At 42.8% G+C, this 16,371-nt stretch overlaps 1 protein-coding gene and 2 pseudogenes across 4 annotated transcripts; 2 read left to right on the forward strand and 1 right to left on the reverse strand.

Moving 5' to 3' along the window:
- Positions 1-1,260: 1,260 nt before the first annotated feature.
- Positions 1,261-4,188, forward strand: LOC125510009 (FBD-associated F-box protein At1g66310-like; annotated as a pseudogene). Its single transcript, XR_015602450.1, has 5 exons — positions 1,261-1,489; positions 1,674-1,783; positions 2,535-3,342; positions 3,445-3,588; positions 3,709-4,188. The product of XR_015602450.1 is annotated as an FBD-associated F-box protein At1g66310-like (transcript).
- A 3,660-nt stretch (positions 4,189-7,848) lies between these two features.
- Positions 7,849-12,113, reverse strand: LOC125510008 (disease resistance protein RGA5-like). Of its 2 annotated transcripts, XM_048675095.2 has the most exons (3): positions 11,044-12,113; positions 8,331-10,407; positions 7,849-7,984 (listed from the first exon to the last, which is right to left on the reverse strand). In XM_048675095.2, the coding sequence occupies exons 1-2, from the start codon at positions 11,856-11,858 to the stop codon at positions 8,376-8,378; spliced, it is 2,847 nt and encodes a 948-aa protein (XP_048531052.2). In that variant the 5' UTR covers positions 11,859-12,113; the 3' UTR covers positions 7,849-7,984; positions 8,331-8,375. The 2 variants fall into 2 exon arrangements, with proteins under 2 accessions (XP_048531052.2, XP_048531051.2); XM_048675094.2 differs by lacking the exon at positions 7,849-7,984 and having other exon boundaries at positions 8,001-10,407.
- On the forward strand, positions 7,914-14,912 carry LOC147972171 (uncharacterized; annotated as a pseudogene). Its single transcript, XR_015603538.1, has 5 exons — positions 7,914-8,005; positions 13,522-13,932; positions 13,989-14,134; positions 14,253-14,365; positions 14,469-14,912. The product of XR_015603538.1 is annotated as an uncharacterized LOC147972171 (transcript).
- Positions 14,913-16,371: the final 1,459 nt, after the last annotated feature.

Raw genomic sequence — 16,371 nt, forward strand, 5'->3', positions numbered from 1 at the left:
ATGAAACATTAATCAATCCTAGAGGACATGAACATCTATCAGTTATTTGAGATTACCACTGTCAAAGGTCAACGACTGCCTGCAACTCTGCATCAGGCAAAAGTGTGCAATAGTCTAGCAGACATACCCTGCCTCCATTCCCTTTTAGATGTCAATTTACAATGTACAAATGAAGTCGATTTACTGAAACCGGAAACACAATGGCGGGGCACACCCTTTGAGTGGATAAATTGAGGGTGTCGGTGTAAGTCCGCATTCGATGCAAAGTGACAAACCTTGGGCAACATCTATGTTGTGAATGAAAAGAGTAATCAGAATGGAAGATGAATTGGACATATGTGACACGTGCACGATTATTAGTCTTCTCTCCTATTTATTTATCTCTACTACTTAAAAAAGAATGTAAGGTTCTCATTTCACCTCTCCTTCATCAAATTTTTCTTGGATCCGGCTTGCCTGCTCCTTCTCCATACTCCTGTCCGTGCTCCCACTTCATCCTGCGGCTGTCTTTTTCTCTTTTTTCTTTCTAATCTAATCATCTCACCCCCTGATTTTAAGGAGTGGGGCCGGGCTTTATTTTGTTCCAATCTAATCATGCCACGTATGCGGGAGCACGGATGGGCGCACACCAGGGAAGCAGGCAAGTCTCGTCCACTTTTCTTATATACGTCCCACCCTTTCCTTTTCCTATTTGATTTTTTCCCTACCATCTCAGATTTTTCACCCATTTATTCTCTCTAAAATAGAATCAATTGTCTCATGTTTTATTAACTTACAAAACAAAAACATATTTTGTTTGATAAATCATTAAATTCTTACCAAGTAAGTGCTTAACAATAAAATGGCAGTTAAAAATTATAACGACTGCATAGAAAAACCTGCTAAGATTTTAGCGCATCAATCAATATAATAATAGATGTACATTCACGGGCTAATCTACTAGACTGTTTATTATTCCGTTGCAATGCATGGGCAATTGTCTAGTATATATATTTAAAAAGAACGCAGGGTTCTGTCGTCCATCTCGTTCTTCATCTAACATTTTCCATTCTCTCTCGTCTTTTATTGATTTACCAAATAAAATTATGTTTTGTTTGACAAGGTAATAAGTTCTTACCAAATAACTGATTATCGAATAAAATCCAAGTTTTGTTTTGGTAGCTTAATCACGGGCGTGATTTAATAAACAATTATTTAGAGGGAAGGTAATCATGAGGTACCATACTATGAAATATTTACCTCTGTTGCAACCCGCGGACAGTAAATATAAAGTTTCGGGATCCCTCTCCTGTTAATTTCTAATTAAGAAAGAAAAAAACATCAAACCCGTCCCCTCGCGCCTCGTCTTATCTGCGACTGGACTGAGGTTCGAGGGCGCGCGCCTAGATCGCGTTGCGGGTTTTGACGCGACGGGCAGACAAGAGAGGCGCCGACGGTCGGAGCATGGAGCGGCAGCCGGAGCAGCGTCTCCCCGAAGCCCAGATCGACGGTAAGCCGACGGCTGGATCCAGCGAAGAGCCCACGCCCCTTCCTCGCCCGTTGTGAGTTCGGGGATGGAACCGTCGGAAATTAGGAAGAATCGAGTCGAAGTTTTCTTCTTCTTTCTCTTCTTATGCTTGATATGTGTTTGTGCTATTGCCTGTACTAGTAACCACAACTATTTTGTGCTACAGATGGATCGGCTGCTTCATCACTGGCTATAGGAAACGGATCGGTCTGCCAACAAGAGGATAATTCTCGTGATGGCACAGGAGGGGAATATTCAGGGCCAGAGCTTCCAGAGGTACAGCATCAAACGCGAGTAATGAAAGACCCCCACTGCACAGATTGGTGGATATATGCTGGCTACCTAAATAAGACATGATTGTTTTAGCGCTGCAATTCATACATTACTGCTTGTCTTCTGTTCCAACTACTATCTCTGTTCCCAGATTCAACTCTCCGGCAGAAATCGACCCCTTGTTATCACATTATTAAGTAGTTTTGAGACAGGCGTTTGTCGGTTACCGTGGGTCACCTTCTTTTGCAAGCATGCATCATAAAGCTTCACATATATTCTTATATCTCTTCACAAGTCGGCCGCTGGGTCACCTTCTTTTGCAAGCATGCATCATAAAGCTTCACATATATTCTTATATCTCTTCACAAGTCGGCCCCTGAGCTATTAATTACAAGGGTAGATTTCTAGATTGGTCATCAGACCTTACAACATCCATCAAGTTTCATTTTTATCAGGACAGTAACTATGACCTAATTTGCCTCAGTAAGTAACTGCATTTGATAAACTTGACATCATGATTCCCTTCCATATCCTTGAGGATGTTGTCTAAAATCACAATACCTCCCTTCTCTGTGAGACTGTGATCCATTTGGCTACAGCAGATATTCATGTACATATCCTTCTATGTGTATTGGAAATTTGTAATGCTTGGCAATAGATATATCATAGGACTGTCACCACATTTATATAGTCCAGAGTTAATTTTTGAGTGTGTTCTAATGTTTCAATTCTTCTCCCATTCTTGTGCATGCAGGACATTTGGTGTCATATACATTCCTTAATGACGCTCCGAGATGCTGCTCGTGCTGCCTGTTTGTCTCGTACCTTTCTGCGTTCCTGGAGATGCCATCCCAATCTCATACTTGATCATGGAATACTATTCCAGTTGAGACATGTCCTCGCCAGCACAGTGAATCACATTTTTGAAAATCACTCGGGCATTGGTGTGAAGACACTCAAACTAGATTTCTCCTGTTACCACGAGCCCAAGGCCTATTCATATCTCCATAGGTGGCTTCGGATAGCTGTTACACCAGGCACTGAAAAACTTGTCGTTGTCTGCGAGTGATGTAGCATTCAACTTCCCATGCTCAATCCTATCTGATGGGAACGGAATCACGATCCAGCATCTTCACCTTGTTGACTGTGGCTTCCATTCCACAGTCAGTCTTGTTTGCATGAGGAGCCTGACAGTGTTGCATTTCGATCGTGTGGCAGTTACGGGGGACGAGTTAGGGTACCTTTTCTCCAGCTGTGTTGCTTTGGAGCAGTTGAAACTCAGGAGATGCTCCAAGATAACTTGCTTGGAGATACCTTTCGAGCTGCAGCGGCTCAGCTACCTGCAGGTGTCGGTATGCAACAAACTGCGAATGATAAAGAACGAAGCTCCAAATATTTGTAGTTTTGACTTTTTAGGTGACCGTATAGAGATCTCACTTGGAGATTCACTGCGACTGAAGAACCTAGATGTTCTGTGTAACAACGTCCTCCGTTATGCATGTGAAGAGTTTCCATCCAGTGCGCCGAATCTTGAAACTCTTAGCATATTTTCACGTCACGAGGTATATTCTAAAACCTTTTGTGATTATTCAGTAGCATTCTTCATACTTCATAGACAAAGTGGTACCTTGAAATGTTAATTAACATGTGCCACCTTTATGCAGGTAGCCAATACAGCAATGGCGTTCACGCCTAGCAAGTTCCTCCACCTGAAGTACTTGAGTATTTCTATTGCAGTAGCCTATGATTATTTGTCTCTGGTTTATTTCCTTGATGCTGCTCCGTCCTTGGAAACGTTCAAACTGTGTGTAAGTCACTGTTGATCCTACGAATATTTTTGAATGCACTCATGCATCCTGCAAACATAAACAGTCTCTATGGTTGAACGATTAATTGATTCTAGCATTTAAACTATTTTTTATCTTCAGGTACTGACAGGGCTACGACCCGCAGATGAACTACTTTTGGAAGATCCCTCACAGCTTCGGCAGATGTCAGGATACTGCTATCACAAGCTCCAGACTGTGAAGATCTCTAGGTTCTGCTCTTCAAAGAGCATGGTTGAGCTGGTGTCCCATATTCTTGAAAACTCAGTATCCCTGGAGTGCCTTACATTGGACACCACGGATTGTAGTTTCAGGTGTTCTGGCGACAGATCTACCAGATGCTCCGACTTGGTTAGACCCTGGGAAGCCGATAAAGCAGTCTTGGTAATCAAAAAATACATCAAGGGGAAAGTTCCCTCCACGGTCAAGCTAGATGTTGTGGAGCCCTGCAACCGGTGTCATGTCATTCTGCTAGATGGCGGCGGATGGATCAGAGCTTAGTCTCTTACCCACATAAACGTGGAGGAAAGACAACATTCAGATCCATAAACATCTTGAGAGCGTTACTAATGCTAGCTGGTATTTGACTGTCAGCAGTGGGTATAGATCTTGTTTCTCAAGTTGAAATGGTGAGGGAGTGGCATGTTGTTTCATCTTTCCACTCCGGCCCGTCAATTTTTACTTGTACTGTTGTACATCGAACCGCGATTTCGAGATGCTTGATGTACAAGTAAAAAGTGGCGGGTGTTTGATAGCGGTCACCTTGCTCATTGTTTCATCTTGAGAAACAAGACCTAGCGGCCTGATGTGGATCTAATATGCATCTAATTGCTCGTGGGACACATAGACACACGGCACCATTGTTTTAATTTCTTTTATTGAAACATTTTTATATTTAGTGAAAATAAGTTGAAATCAATTTTGTCCGTTACAAAGGGTTTTCCTTATTCTAATACAGATGCAAAGACGGTTGAATATACGAGCAATCCCCCCCTCCCCAAAATATGAGTTTTTTATGAGATTTATTAGAAAACAAATAGTAGATAAAACATGATAATCATAATAAAGATGATAATTGAACCAAGTAAAAAAATTTGGGTTCTTATTGCGACATACTACTAGGCAGGCATTTTCGGAGGAAAGACCAGTAGGTTTCGACCCTGTTCGAATTCTCTCTGCTCCACAAATGCAGCTTCCGAAGCGGAGGGAGCGGAAGCACAATGACAGGAGTGGCTCAAACCTAGCTCCTCGCGCTGAGCAGAGTTTCGTTGCTGGAGAGGTTGCGAACATGCACGACTCATCTGCCGATTCTATCACCAAAAAAAAAAAAAAAAACCTGCCGATTCTATCGGTAATCTGGCATTTTTGCTGCAGAAAAAAGCAAGTGTAACAAAACAAACCCCGCGCTCCATCTACCGCGGAGTGCTGCTCTGCTTTTCGTCCGGCAGCAGGCGGCGCCGACGCGCCTCCCGTCCCCTCGCCGCCTCGTCTTCTCTGCGTTAAAGCGAAACTGAACTGCAAGCTCGAGGGGTACGCGCCTCTTGTTGCGGGCTTTCAGCTGCAGACAGAGAGGTGTCGACGACGGCCGGACCATGGAGCGGCGGCCTTGCGAAATTCAGATCGACGGTAAGCCGCTATGCCCGTCGCGAAAATCCACACCCGAAAATTTAACCCCGCGGCGTTCATCTGTAGGGCTGGAGTCGAAAATTCGCCTGCTGTTAGTTCCAATCCCGTGCGGTGTTCCCCCTGGATCCAGCCAAGAACCCACCCGTTCCTCTGCCATTGTGAGTTGGTAGATCGAGTGACTGGAGCAATGGCTGTTCGGAGAGGAGATGGATATCACTGGCCGTAGTGTTCTGTTGGGCTGGATATCTTTTGTGTACAGGTGAAAGGACTAAACGATTCTTTCACAATATACTAGAGTTTGTACAGATTTGTCCAAACTTGTGAGGAATTGCAACGCTGCGCGATGCAGAAACTACCAAATGCTCAGTTAAAGTTTTTTTCTTATTACCTGAAGCTCATTGTTTTTTCAAGTCCTAGGTGTATGCCGGCAAAATGCCTGATCCTGTTCTGTTATTGCAGATGAATCGGCTGCTTCATTGGCTATAGGAAAGGGATCACCCTGCAAACACGATGGCAAAACAAGGAAATGTTCAGGGCCAGAACTTCCAGAAGTGAGTTACAGCATCAATTGACTTATACCTGATGGTGCAGTTAAGGCTGAAGTGTGCGTGCCACTGATTAATTGACAATAGATGTTGGGTCTGTGTGAGAATGTGAGGTCAAGACATATATAGTAGCCAGGGGTAGACTAGAAGCAAAGGGCAAGAACATGTTGTTCTCGCTGCCAAGATTGGGGTTATGGTTGACCGTTTGTTATCAGGCACTGTATTTGGATCTGATAGCTCTGTGTTTCTACTCACTTTTCATAACAAGCATCCAGTCTCATATGCGCCGTCCAATAATAGCGGGAGGGAGGGAGGGCGGGCAGCGGCGACGAGCGGAGGAACGTGCGACTGATAGGATTACAAAGAGATTAAGCATGATTAAAGATACAACAATATGGTGCTGTCAGCATGTTCCTTTAGTTATCCCGTTTATATTGTTACTATGTTGCAGCAGATGCTTTATCTTGAATTCCGTCTATTTACATCACTTATTTGCCGCTGCTACTGGAATTGTAGTAAGAGATAATGGTTAAGCAGTAGTTGCTGCCCAGTTGAATTTCTCTTTTGATCTATGTGTTCTATGATTTGTTATGAATGTTTGCATTTTGTTCAAATGTGACAAACTCCCTTTCTTTGAAACAGAGTTCCACTTGTAATTTGGAAGTTCTATAAAAGTGTGTCTCGGTGTGACAACCTGAAGGGGTGTGATCAGGAGGCAAAACTACGAACTGGGAGCTTAGCTATGGAGAAACAGAGCTGGATATTGCGTTCTCAATGTGAATAGAATGTCTCAGTGCTACTATGTTAAGGGGTGCAAGGGCATGATGTTTCTAATCTGATGCAATCTCAATGTTTACTAAGTATCTGTGTCTGAATCTGCATGTTTTGCTTGCTGCCTTGTAGGAGTCTCTCCCTTTCTTCTGTCAAATTTGGAACGCCTGATCATGTGAAAAACTCTGGTTACTCTGTTTTCACGGATTACTATCTAACTGTAAGTCTGTTCTAAACCCTAAGCCCCATGTAAATCTGATGTAAGATTAAGCTATTTAACTTTAACTTAAAAGAATGACATGCTCTCAGTTGCTTGAATCCGTCAGACCTGAAAAATAGATATACTTTGAAAGCTTGATATATGAGTATGTAACTGAAGTAGTAGACATTTCTTATTCCATTTAAAAAGACATAAGGTTTGTTAGCCCTTTGAAATGGTTATGACATAATAAAGCAGGCTGGGGCATAGATTTGGGTGACATAAATTTATGACTTGCTCAGAAAATGCCAAGCAGAACTCCCAGCCATTGATCAGCTGAGAGCTTATGTAAGAACTATTTTGGAAGAACTTTTATTTAGCATGGCCAAACAAATAGTTGGGATAAAAACGACTTTCTCTGTTATGACGAACAGAAACAAGTGAGAAAAGCTTCAGAGATAGCCAGGGGCGCAGCTCAGTCTTAGTTGCTCTATAAAACAACCATGAGTACTCCCTCCTCCTTTTTCTGGGCTTGGGACCAGCTATGCATTCAAGATGACATAGGCGGAGTTACCTACTCCTACTTACACACCTAGAAAAACAAGAACACACTACATTTAGAAATATATTTTTTTAAAATTTCTTGGTGTTTTTCCTATTGTTGTTTTGATGCCATTTTCACCTTTTGAAAAAGATACTGAAATAGTAGCACATATACACACATACCCTTTTCCTAATTTTTTTGTGCTTTTACTTTTTGATTTCCTTTTTTTTGTCTTTTGATCTTGAAGGAACAACATATATAATGCATACACATACACATCTTTTTCTATTTTTTGTTTTTCCAGTTGTTTCATATCTTTTATATATTTAGCTACCTAGGATTTAAGGATGGGAAACAAATACACATGGGAGCCGGGGCAATGTTGCACATAATTTTACTGACCTACAAAGTGAAAATTAATATGAGAATTGTGATCATTGTAAACAAACATAGCATGCTAACAAAAAAAAGCTATTGCAATTCAGTAGTATAATATGTTCTAGCCTCATATCCTTTTGCTACTAATCTGTTCCTAGCTGGCTTCATCGATGAGCTTATAACAACATTGTCTCTGAAGGGATCAAGATTTTTTCGGGTGAATTGGAGTGGCTTACTCATCTGGCTAAATCGAGCTAGGTGGCCTAGCTGGATGTGATACACAGGATTTCCCATCACGGAGAGATTTCTGTACAACTGCAAGGGCGTGGCAGGAAGGTATAATACTGTGATTAACTACTGATGCACTAAAGATTAAACCGAAAACACGAAGTACATAGTGAAATGTCGTAACACGGTGAGGTTTTAAAAACATTGCAATATGCACGATTATCGGAGTTTTGATGGCCATGTTATAAAAGATTAATTATAGAATGGAAATATGTGGCACTAGAAATTTTCTGTTAAAGATACTAGTATAGTACGCTAACAATGGGTGTAATCAATCTGTTGTACCAATACCTAGCTTCCAGATTGTTCCTACCAGATAAACGAGATTTACAGCTGCCATGGGAGGTAACTAGGAGGAAGAAATAAGCCGTACCGCTATTTGTGCTCAGTCAGAGATGTCCGTATCATCGATGAGAGGTCAAATGAATTCCATATTATATTGCTCCTCCGTATGAATAGAGAAAGGTCCTGAAAAATTTCTTTGGCTGATGTCAACACGAGGGTCACGTGGATGTCCGTGGATTGCAGCACGCAGCGCAGATTTAGCAGCTTCCTTGTCAGACTCCGCACCACTGAACATCAGCTGTACCGACAGTACCTGCAGCACACCCAGGTTGTGGATGCCTGCAGGCGCTCTTCCATGTTCCTTCCATCTGTCCGCATCAAATTCTATTTCGAGTCTCTGGAGCTTGGGCATTGCCCCTTGCTCAAAAGACACCCATGGTGGCGAACAAATGAGGTCGAAATACTTGAGTGCTGGGAAAGCAGTCCCGCTCCCACTCCCACCACGGATGACAATTGTTTCAGCGATGAATATCAAAATATACATCTTGAGGTAGAGAAGGGCAGGCAACTTTGCAAGGATATCAATAGCTTGCGGATTCAACCTCTCGATTCCAGCAAGATTTATGTCATACAGATTACCAAGTTGACCAATCCAGTTTGGAATAGTGGGCATGCGATCTTCTAGACGGAGTGTCTCTAGATTTCCTGTTAAGGAATGCAGATAATTCAGCTGATGACACATTGGTAGGCATTGATCACCGCACACATCTTCCGAAATGATAGCTAGATGTTTAAGGTTTTCACCAGCAAGCTTTTGGAGAGCAGAGCATAGAGCTACCTTTTTCTGGTCAGAGTTCCAAGTGTCATCAAAACGGACTTGAAGATCTCTGAGATTGGTCAGCTCCCCGAGGCCGTTTATACAGGCTACTGAGTTCTTAGACATATCAAACTTGCGTATGGTACGCAGGGACTTCATACGGCCTATGTCATCAGGCAAGACTACCTCTAATGGGAGAAGCAGATGCCGCAAGCTGGACAAGTCAGATATTCTTTCTGTAAGGGTAGCATCCTGGACATCTGTTATATCCAGCGTTTCCAGAGACCGTAGATTCAGAATTTCAGGAGGTACTACTAGATCAAACTCATCATCCAACATATCAAAGGCAATCTTCAGGTATCTCAGTTGGAGCAGCAGGCAAACTCCAACCATGTCGTCCAGAGTCATACGACATCTGTCAACCACTAGGACTCGAATAAACTTCAGCCTCGAAAATACTCCGTCAATACAAGCACCAAATGTTGCAAGCGATCGAACTTGTGTCAGAATAATTGCTTCTGGTACCGGGACACGATTCTCTTGGTCAGATTGCAAAGAGAGCCGACGGATCTTACTGGTGCCTCCACTTCGGACCCCAAATCTATCCATTACAGTAATGAAATTCTCATCTGCGGATTTGTTCAAGATGAACTCGAGCATCATGTCATGCAATCGACATGACAGCACCTCATCCTTGTAGTCTATATCTACAGGTTGGAGGATGCTCCTATTGACTAACTCATTGAAATAGTCCTTTGCAACATCCTCTCGATCTCGCCTATGTGGGCTACAAGGCACAAAATCTTCAGCAACCCATTGCTTCACCAAATCATCCGTCATGATTTCCCGATCCTCTGGATATATACCAAGATGAAGGAAGCATGCCCTCAAATGATGAGGAAGATGCATGTAGCTCAGGTTTAAGATTTGTGACATCTGTTTCATTGGTTCGAACTCTCTGTCGATGGTGCCCAATGAACTCTGCACCCTGTCCCAGTGCTCCTTTCGTTCCGGTGTCTTCTTACTGGCCAAAAAACCTGATACAACATTGATTGCTAGGGGTAGACCACCACATTTTCTTAATATCTCAGCCGAAGCTTCTTTTAAGTATTCAGGACAAGCATCTTCAGAGCCAAATATTCTTGTAAGAAAAAGTCTTCTTGAGTACTCTTCTTCGAGAGGTTTCATTGGATAAACGTATTCACGCCGATTAGAGCAGCAATCCAAAGCCACACTATCAATTCGTGTAGTTACGATTAATCTACTTCCGGAATTGTTGTCTGGGAAAGCACATCTGATAGTATGCCAGTCCGATTCATTCCACAAATCATCAATTACGATAAAGTACCTGTAAAATATTGTATTAGTCTACTGGCAAAACAATATAATTAAACCTCGTTCTGAACTAAAATCAGAAGGGCAATGAACTTAAGATGGATCTGACTTTGGACCAGCCTCTGTCTCCAGTGGCACTTGGCAGTATTGCTCAAACCAGGCTTTGAGTAGTTCACCAGTGCGGCCATAATAATATTACCATTGACTTGAAGTTCCATTACTTTCTATCACCTCCTCTAATGGAATACCCACACATGGGAATTGCGAAATGTGTTGCAGGGATGCACATAATACAAAATAAATTTGGAGGGGATTTGATACTATTATCACTAACATTACATAATCAAATACGTTTGGTGGTATCTAGAAATAAACCAATACTGTTCTACATCATAACGTCAATTTGATAGCTAACTAGAAAAAAAGAGAGCAGCCAGGACTCATTTTTTAATAGAAGAGGCTGGTGGGTGCACCTTGCCAACAGAGCATCTCTATGTTCTCAATTTTGACAGCTAATTAAAGAATAAAAAACTCAAATATAACAGCTTTATAATATTTTAATAGAATCTGCGATGTGATGTTTATAGTAGCCAATATAGATTCAGTTGAGAAATAATAAACCGTAAAAACAATACAATAAAGAGGATACCTTTTATGTTGCAGATGCTTGTTGAGCATGCTGACAAGGAGTTGAACATTAATATTATCCGATGGTGTTATACTCCCTCCAAACATTCTGAGCAGGATACAAAAAACCCCATTGATATCAGGTCTTTGGGAGACCGACAGAAATGCTCGACAGTCAAATCGGTGTTCATGGTGTTGAAGTGTAGGTGAAGCATCGTATACTAAATTGGCAAGTGTAGTCTTGCCTAATCCTCCAAATCCCACAACTGACACTACCTTTAGGTGCTGGTCACCATCCTTTAGCATTCCAATGAGCTTATCCTTTTGTCCATCTATTCCGACAAGACCGGCAGCATCCTTATAGAGCACGTGCAGTCGGGGATCAATGGACACATGAGAAGATGTAGAGATGACTTCGTCAACTCTGAGCCGCTCTCGTCGAGCGCTGAGCTCTATTACAGCGGCCTTGATTTGATTGATCTGTTTGGATAAACTATATCCCTCTCTGAGATCTTTGAAAAACGGAAAAATCTTCCAAATGAACCAATCCTTAGCTCCATCTTGGCGATCCTGGAGCATGGAGCTGACGATAGAATCCTCGGTATCGTAGGTCAACTCCCTGACCTGGTCCCTCCATTGCCTGGTTAATGGATCAAGGTTCTCCATGTATGCCAACTTCTCAAGAACAGCCTTCATAGAGCTGAGCTCATCCACCAGTAATTCCACCTGTCTGCGGTCACTGCTGAACATTGCATACTCTGCCGCTGCAAGAGAACCAAGCTTCTCAAGGAGGGAGCATATCACCCCTGCTGCAACACTGGTCACTAACTCCGCCATTAATTGCACTCTCCGGTTCCCTCTCTCAAACTCCTCCGTGAACTACATGCATGTCTATGGATTTCTGTATGATCTGTGAGTACAGAATTGTGGCTTTGGCTTTAGTCGGCCATTGTATTCCGTTAGATGAGTTACCTCCACACAACTAGATATTTGTTCACTGGAACCCCATGTGTCACGTTGGCGACCAGTCAACGACTGTGACGCATAAGCAGTCCATTATTGACGAGTTGAAAAGTATTTCGCTTCCTTTGGTTCACTATAACCGTGAAATAGCATGTGTAAGTTTTTTTCCCATGAGGAAAGGCCATCATGGCAACCTTTATTGAAAATTAACAAAAGTTGCAGCCTTAAGGAAGTCGCTCAAGGTAAAATCAGGGGCTCATTGACCGAATTACAATCAATCCTGTTCTCAAAACAATACCTGGCAATCATATGAGCTATTCTATTATCATTTCTGTGACAATGATAAAAAATAGCCTTCCCTATTACATTTACCAGACTAGCAGTCCATGTAGACAGTCTCTTTTGCAAGCTTCAATTACTTCTGTAGAATCTGACTCGGCCTTCACCTTACTGCCTCCCATATGAACTGCAAGAGAGAGAGAGAGAGAGAGAGAGAGAGAGAGAGAGAGAGAGAGAGTCGTGTCTGCATAGCAAGGGCTTCGGCCATTAGCAGCCATAAACTGACCTGCGTGATCTCTTAAGACCACTCCTAGCTAGAGCACCTGTGTTTTGATCAACCGCATTAAAATTTCGCTTCAGGAAGTGTTCTGGTGGTTTCTTCCAAACAGTGTCTTTAACATTCAGATAGTATGTGCAAGTTAGTGAAGTTCCAACCCTTCTAAGAAGGTGCTTGTTCTTTTGAACACCTCTTAGCATGGATGTTACACTCAAAGCCATTTTGAAAGCAAAGGAGGATTCATTTTGAGCAGCGATATACAGGAGAAAACCGTCTTAATTAAGTTGGTACCGTGGTTTCTAGAGTGCGATCCTTTCGATCCTTTCAGCTGGCTGCAGAATAATGCAGCCTGACCTTATCCATGGGGAATGGGTGGTTGGTCCTAAATGGCCAATATTTTGCGTGGAGTGGACTACACGAGAGATCAGCATCGACCTTGGAGTTGGTCCGTGAAGTTTGTCCTGCTCTATTCAAGTGGATGTGGCTCGTCCTGCATGACAAATATTCCAAGATTATCTTGCATTCTAGACTAAACCAGCCAATGAGCGTACTACACATCAGCATCATTCATTAACCATCTGAAGGTGTCGATATTTTGATAGCTTTCTGAGAAGCTTCCCCCTACTTGCTCTCCTGAACCAGTTTTCAGTTCTAAGTTTGTTTGGACTCTTAAGCATGCACTACGTAGTTATCATATCACATATCAGCCAATCACTACCCCTAATTGATAAAAGTATTCCCTCTATATATATCAGGTGCATACTAAATGCCCTAAGTCAAGTTCTGTAAAGATTAACCAAATTTATAGAAACCATATAAAAGATCCATGTTCCTAAAGGTTGGCCAAAGTTCTGTAAATGCATAATAATGGAAGCTCGATCTGGCATCTTCACCTTGTTGACTGTGACTTCCATCCTACAGTGAGTGTTCGTTGCTCGAGAGGCCTGACAGTGCTGCATCTTGATTGTGTGCGGATTACAGGGGACGAGTTCGGATATCGTTTTTCCAGCTGTGCTGCTTTGGAGCAGTTGAAACTCAGAAGATGCCCCAAGATAACTGGCTTGAAGATACCTTCTCAGCAGAAGCGGCTCAGCTACCTGCAGGTGTTAGGATGCCACAGATCGCGGATGATAAAGATTGAAGCTCCAAAGATTTGTAGTTTTCACTTTATTACATTTGACCAAGTAGAGGTCTCACTTTGGAGAATCATTGCGACTGAAGAACCTCGATATGACCTGTTGCCGCCTCCTCCGTTATGCCCTTGAAGAGCTGCCATCAATTGCACCGAATCTTGAAACTTTCAGCATACACTCACGTCGTGAGGCATATTCTAAAACTGCTCGTGATGTTTTTCTTGGAAGGGAACCTTTTGGGATTATTCAGTACCATCATGCATAGAACAATTGTGTACCTTGGAATATTAATTGACATGTGGCATATTTCTGCAGGTGGTAAATACAACAATGGCATTGGCGCCTAGCATGTTCCTCCACCTGAAGTATTGGGTATTTAGTATTCATGGGGCCTACAATTATTTTTCTCTGGTTTCTTTCCTTGCTGCCTCTCCCACCTTGGAGACACTCACACTCTCAATGTAGTTCACTATTCATTCTGCAAATATTTTTGAATGCATTCATCCTGCAATATAACAAGTCTTTATGGTCGAACCACTAGTTCAGATCTTTAAACTACTTGCCTTTTTTAATATTCAGCTACTGGTCTGGCTACCATCCATCGATGAATTGCTTTTTTGTGACCACTCACCTCCAAGGCACATGCCAAGATACCTGCATGACAAGCTCCACCCGAGAGTGGACATCTCTAGGTTTTACTCTTCAAAGAGCTTGGCTGAACTGCGTCCCATATTCTTGAAAATTCACCATCAATCAAGTGCCTTACATTGGAGACCCTACTGATCGTGGTTTCAGGTCTTCTGGTGCCAGAGATGCGGAGTCATCACGGTGCAGACGGGTATGCCCAGAAGTTTTGAGAGCTTAACTGTCAGCATTTTTTGGACGAACCTAGCGAGAGGACAGGGTGTTCCTGCAATTTGTTAAGAATATAAATAGATTTGCGGGAGCTTAGCTAGTGTCGTTTCTTTCAGTAGCCTAGTAATAAGCTAAGCTGCTCGTTACTGCTTGATTTTAAGTTAAGGTTGCTTCCAGGCCCGTGTGCTGGGGCTGTGAAGAGAGTGATTCGTGGGTTTGCAGCACCCTGCTGGTTCGTTGTGGAGCAGGCCGGCCGGGCGTTTAGCGTGTTGCTGTAGAAATCCTGTACTGAATCTCATCAGACACGACCAGGAGTTGCAGTAGAAAGGAATGAGGTCGTCGCTATTGCCCCCTCATAACTGGCAATTTTCTCTTCCCTGATAACTTCTGTATTTGCACTTCGAGTTTGGATTTGATTTTGTCATTAGCTGAGAACCTAGCGTCGCTCGGTTGGCCAGCTGCGCGAGCGCGCTGCCCGCCAGAGTTTGAGTCCTATATACTGGCATTGTGTGGTCAGGTTTGCTTCTTCTATATATAAAAATAAACCGTCAAGGGTAGTCCTGGCTGGTCTCATTTTTTTTCCAGAAGTTGTGAACATGCACTTTTTTTTGAAGCACTTAAATTTGATTTTTTTTAAAACATGAGAGAATGGGAGCACGTGGTACTTTACCATGGTAGGATATAGTTACTTTTTTTTTGAACCGGGCATTACCCCTTTCCATTACTGCGACATAACGGAAATACATCAAATGTCCAGAGAAAGAAGCGAGAAAGGGGAAAGCGAGTTCAGGCATCGCCGGGAAACCCACTGTAAGCACTCGCCATCTAGATTACCTACTGTGGGGCGAAAACCCGACGACACCATCACATCACAGCATCAAACCGCAACCAATAGACTGTTTAGTAATCAAGGACAAAAGGGCCTAAGCACCCAACCCACACAAAACCAGCAAGAACAGCTTCCCTTCTAAGCAATAGCAGCAGGAACCACCCCTTTTTTTTGGTCTTCTTCTTTTGTTCTGACCTCAGCAGGTTCCATCTTCCCGATGCGCCACGGCACAGATCTGCATCAGTCTTGAGGCATTGCTCTTCAGCATGTTCGCTCCAGTCCTCAGGTCCTTCGCATCCTTTTGCTGCTTCATCAACCCTGCCCAGTAACAAAGGAGAGCACAAGCAGAGAAAGTGCATTCAAATGGGTTTCTGAGAGGTACAAATTCAAAAGTAACTTTGTTACGACACGTCCAAATCGCCCAACATATGGCAGCAATGCCCACTGTGTAAAATGCTTCCCCTTCTCGGAAAAACGAGTGGCACCACGCATATGCTTGCCATAGATTATTTGGGCATAAATCAATCCCAAACATACAAGCCACCGCTCTCCAAGTTACCCTGGCCACTGGGCAGGTAAAGAAGAGATGCTGGGATGTCTCTTTTGTTGCACAAAGGAACATTTTGGGATCTTTTTTCCACCCCCTGTGCTTCATTACATCTCTGGTTAAGATTGCATTTTGCGATAATTGCCACATAAAGATTTGGATCTTCAGAGGTATATTCGCCCTCCAGATCCAGTTATAGTCACACCCCACAATATGTCTCTCCAAGAAAGCGTAAACTGAGCGAGTGGTGAAGTAGGTTTTAGACCCCAGCCCCCATTTGATTTTGTCATCCTCACTAGAAATGCAAATCTTACTGACTGTATCTACTATCTAATGCCACTGCTCCCCCATTTCATAGTTTAGCCTTCTTCGAAAGAAAGACAGGGGATCAGCCGTTAGACAGGTATTGACAGTACATTCAGGATAAATGCATATAGAGAACAATCTGGGGAATTGTTCACAAAATG

This window comes from Triticum urartu, chromosome 5A (genome assembly GCF_056163025.1).
Source record: "Triticum urartu cultivar PI428250 chromosome 5A, HENAU_Tu73, whole genome shotgun sequence".
NCBI classification, from domain to species: domain Eukaryota; kingdom Viridiplantae; phylum Streptophyta; class Magnoliopsida; order Poales; family Poaceae; genus Triticum; species Triticum urartu.

Excerpts from the sequence above, each read along its gene's own strand:
- LOC125510008 (XM_048675095.2), bottom strand. The coding sequence starts at position 11,858 with ATGGCGGAGTTAGTGACCAGTGTTGCAGCAGGGGTGATATGCTCCCTC. Across the intron at positions 10,408-11,043 it reads AAGCATCTGCAACATAAAAG|GTACTTTATCGTAATTGATG; the intron begins GTATCCTCTTTA and ends AATATTTTACAG.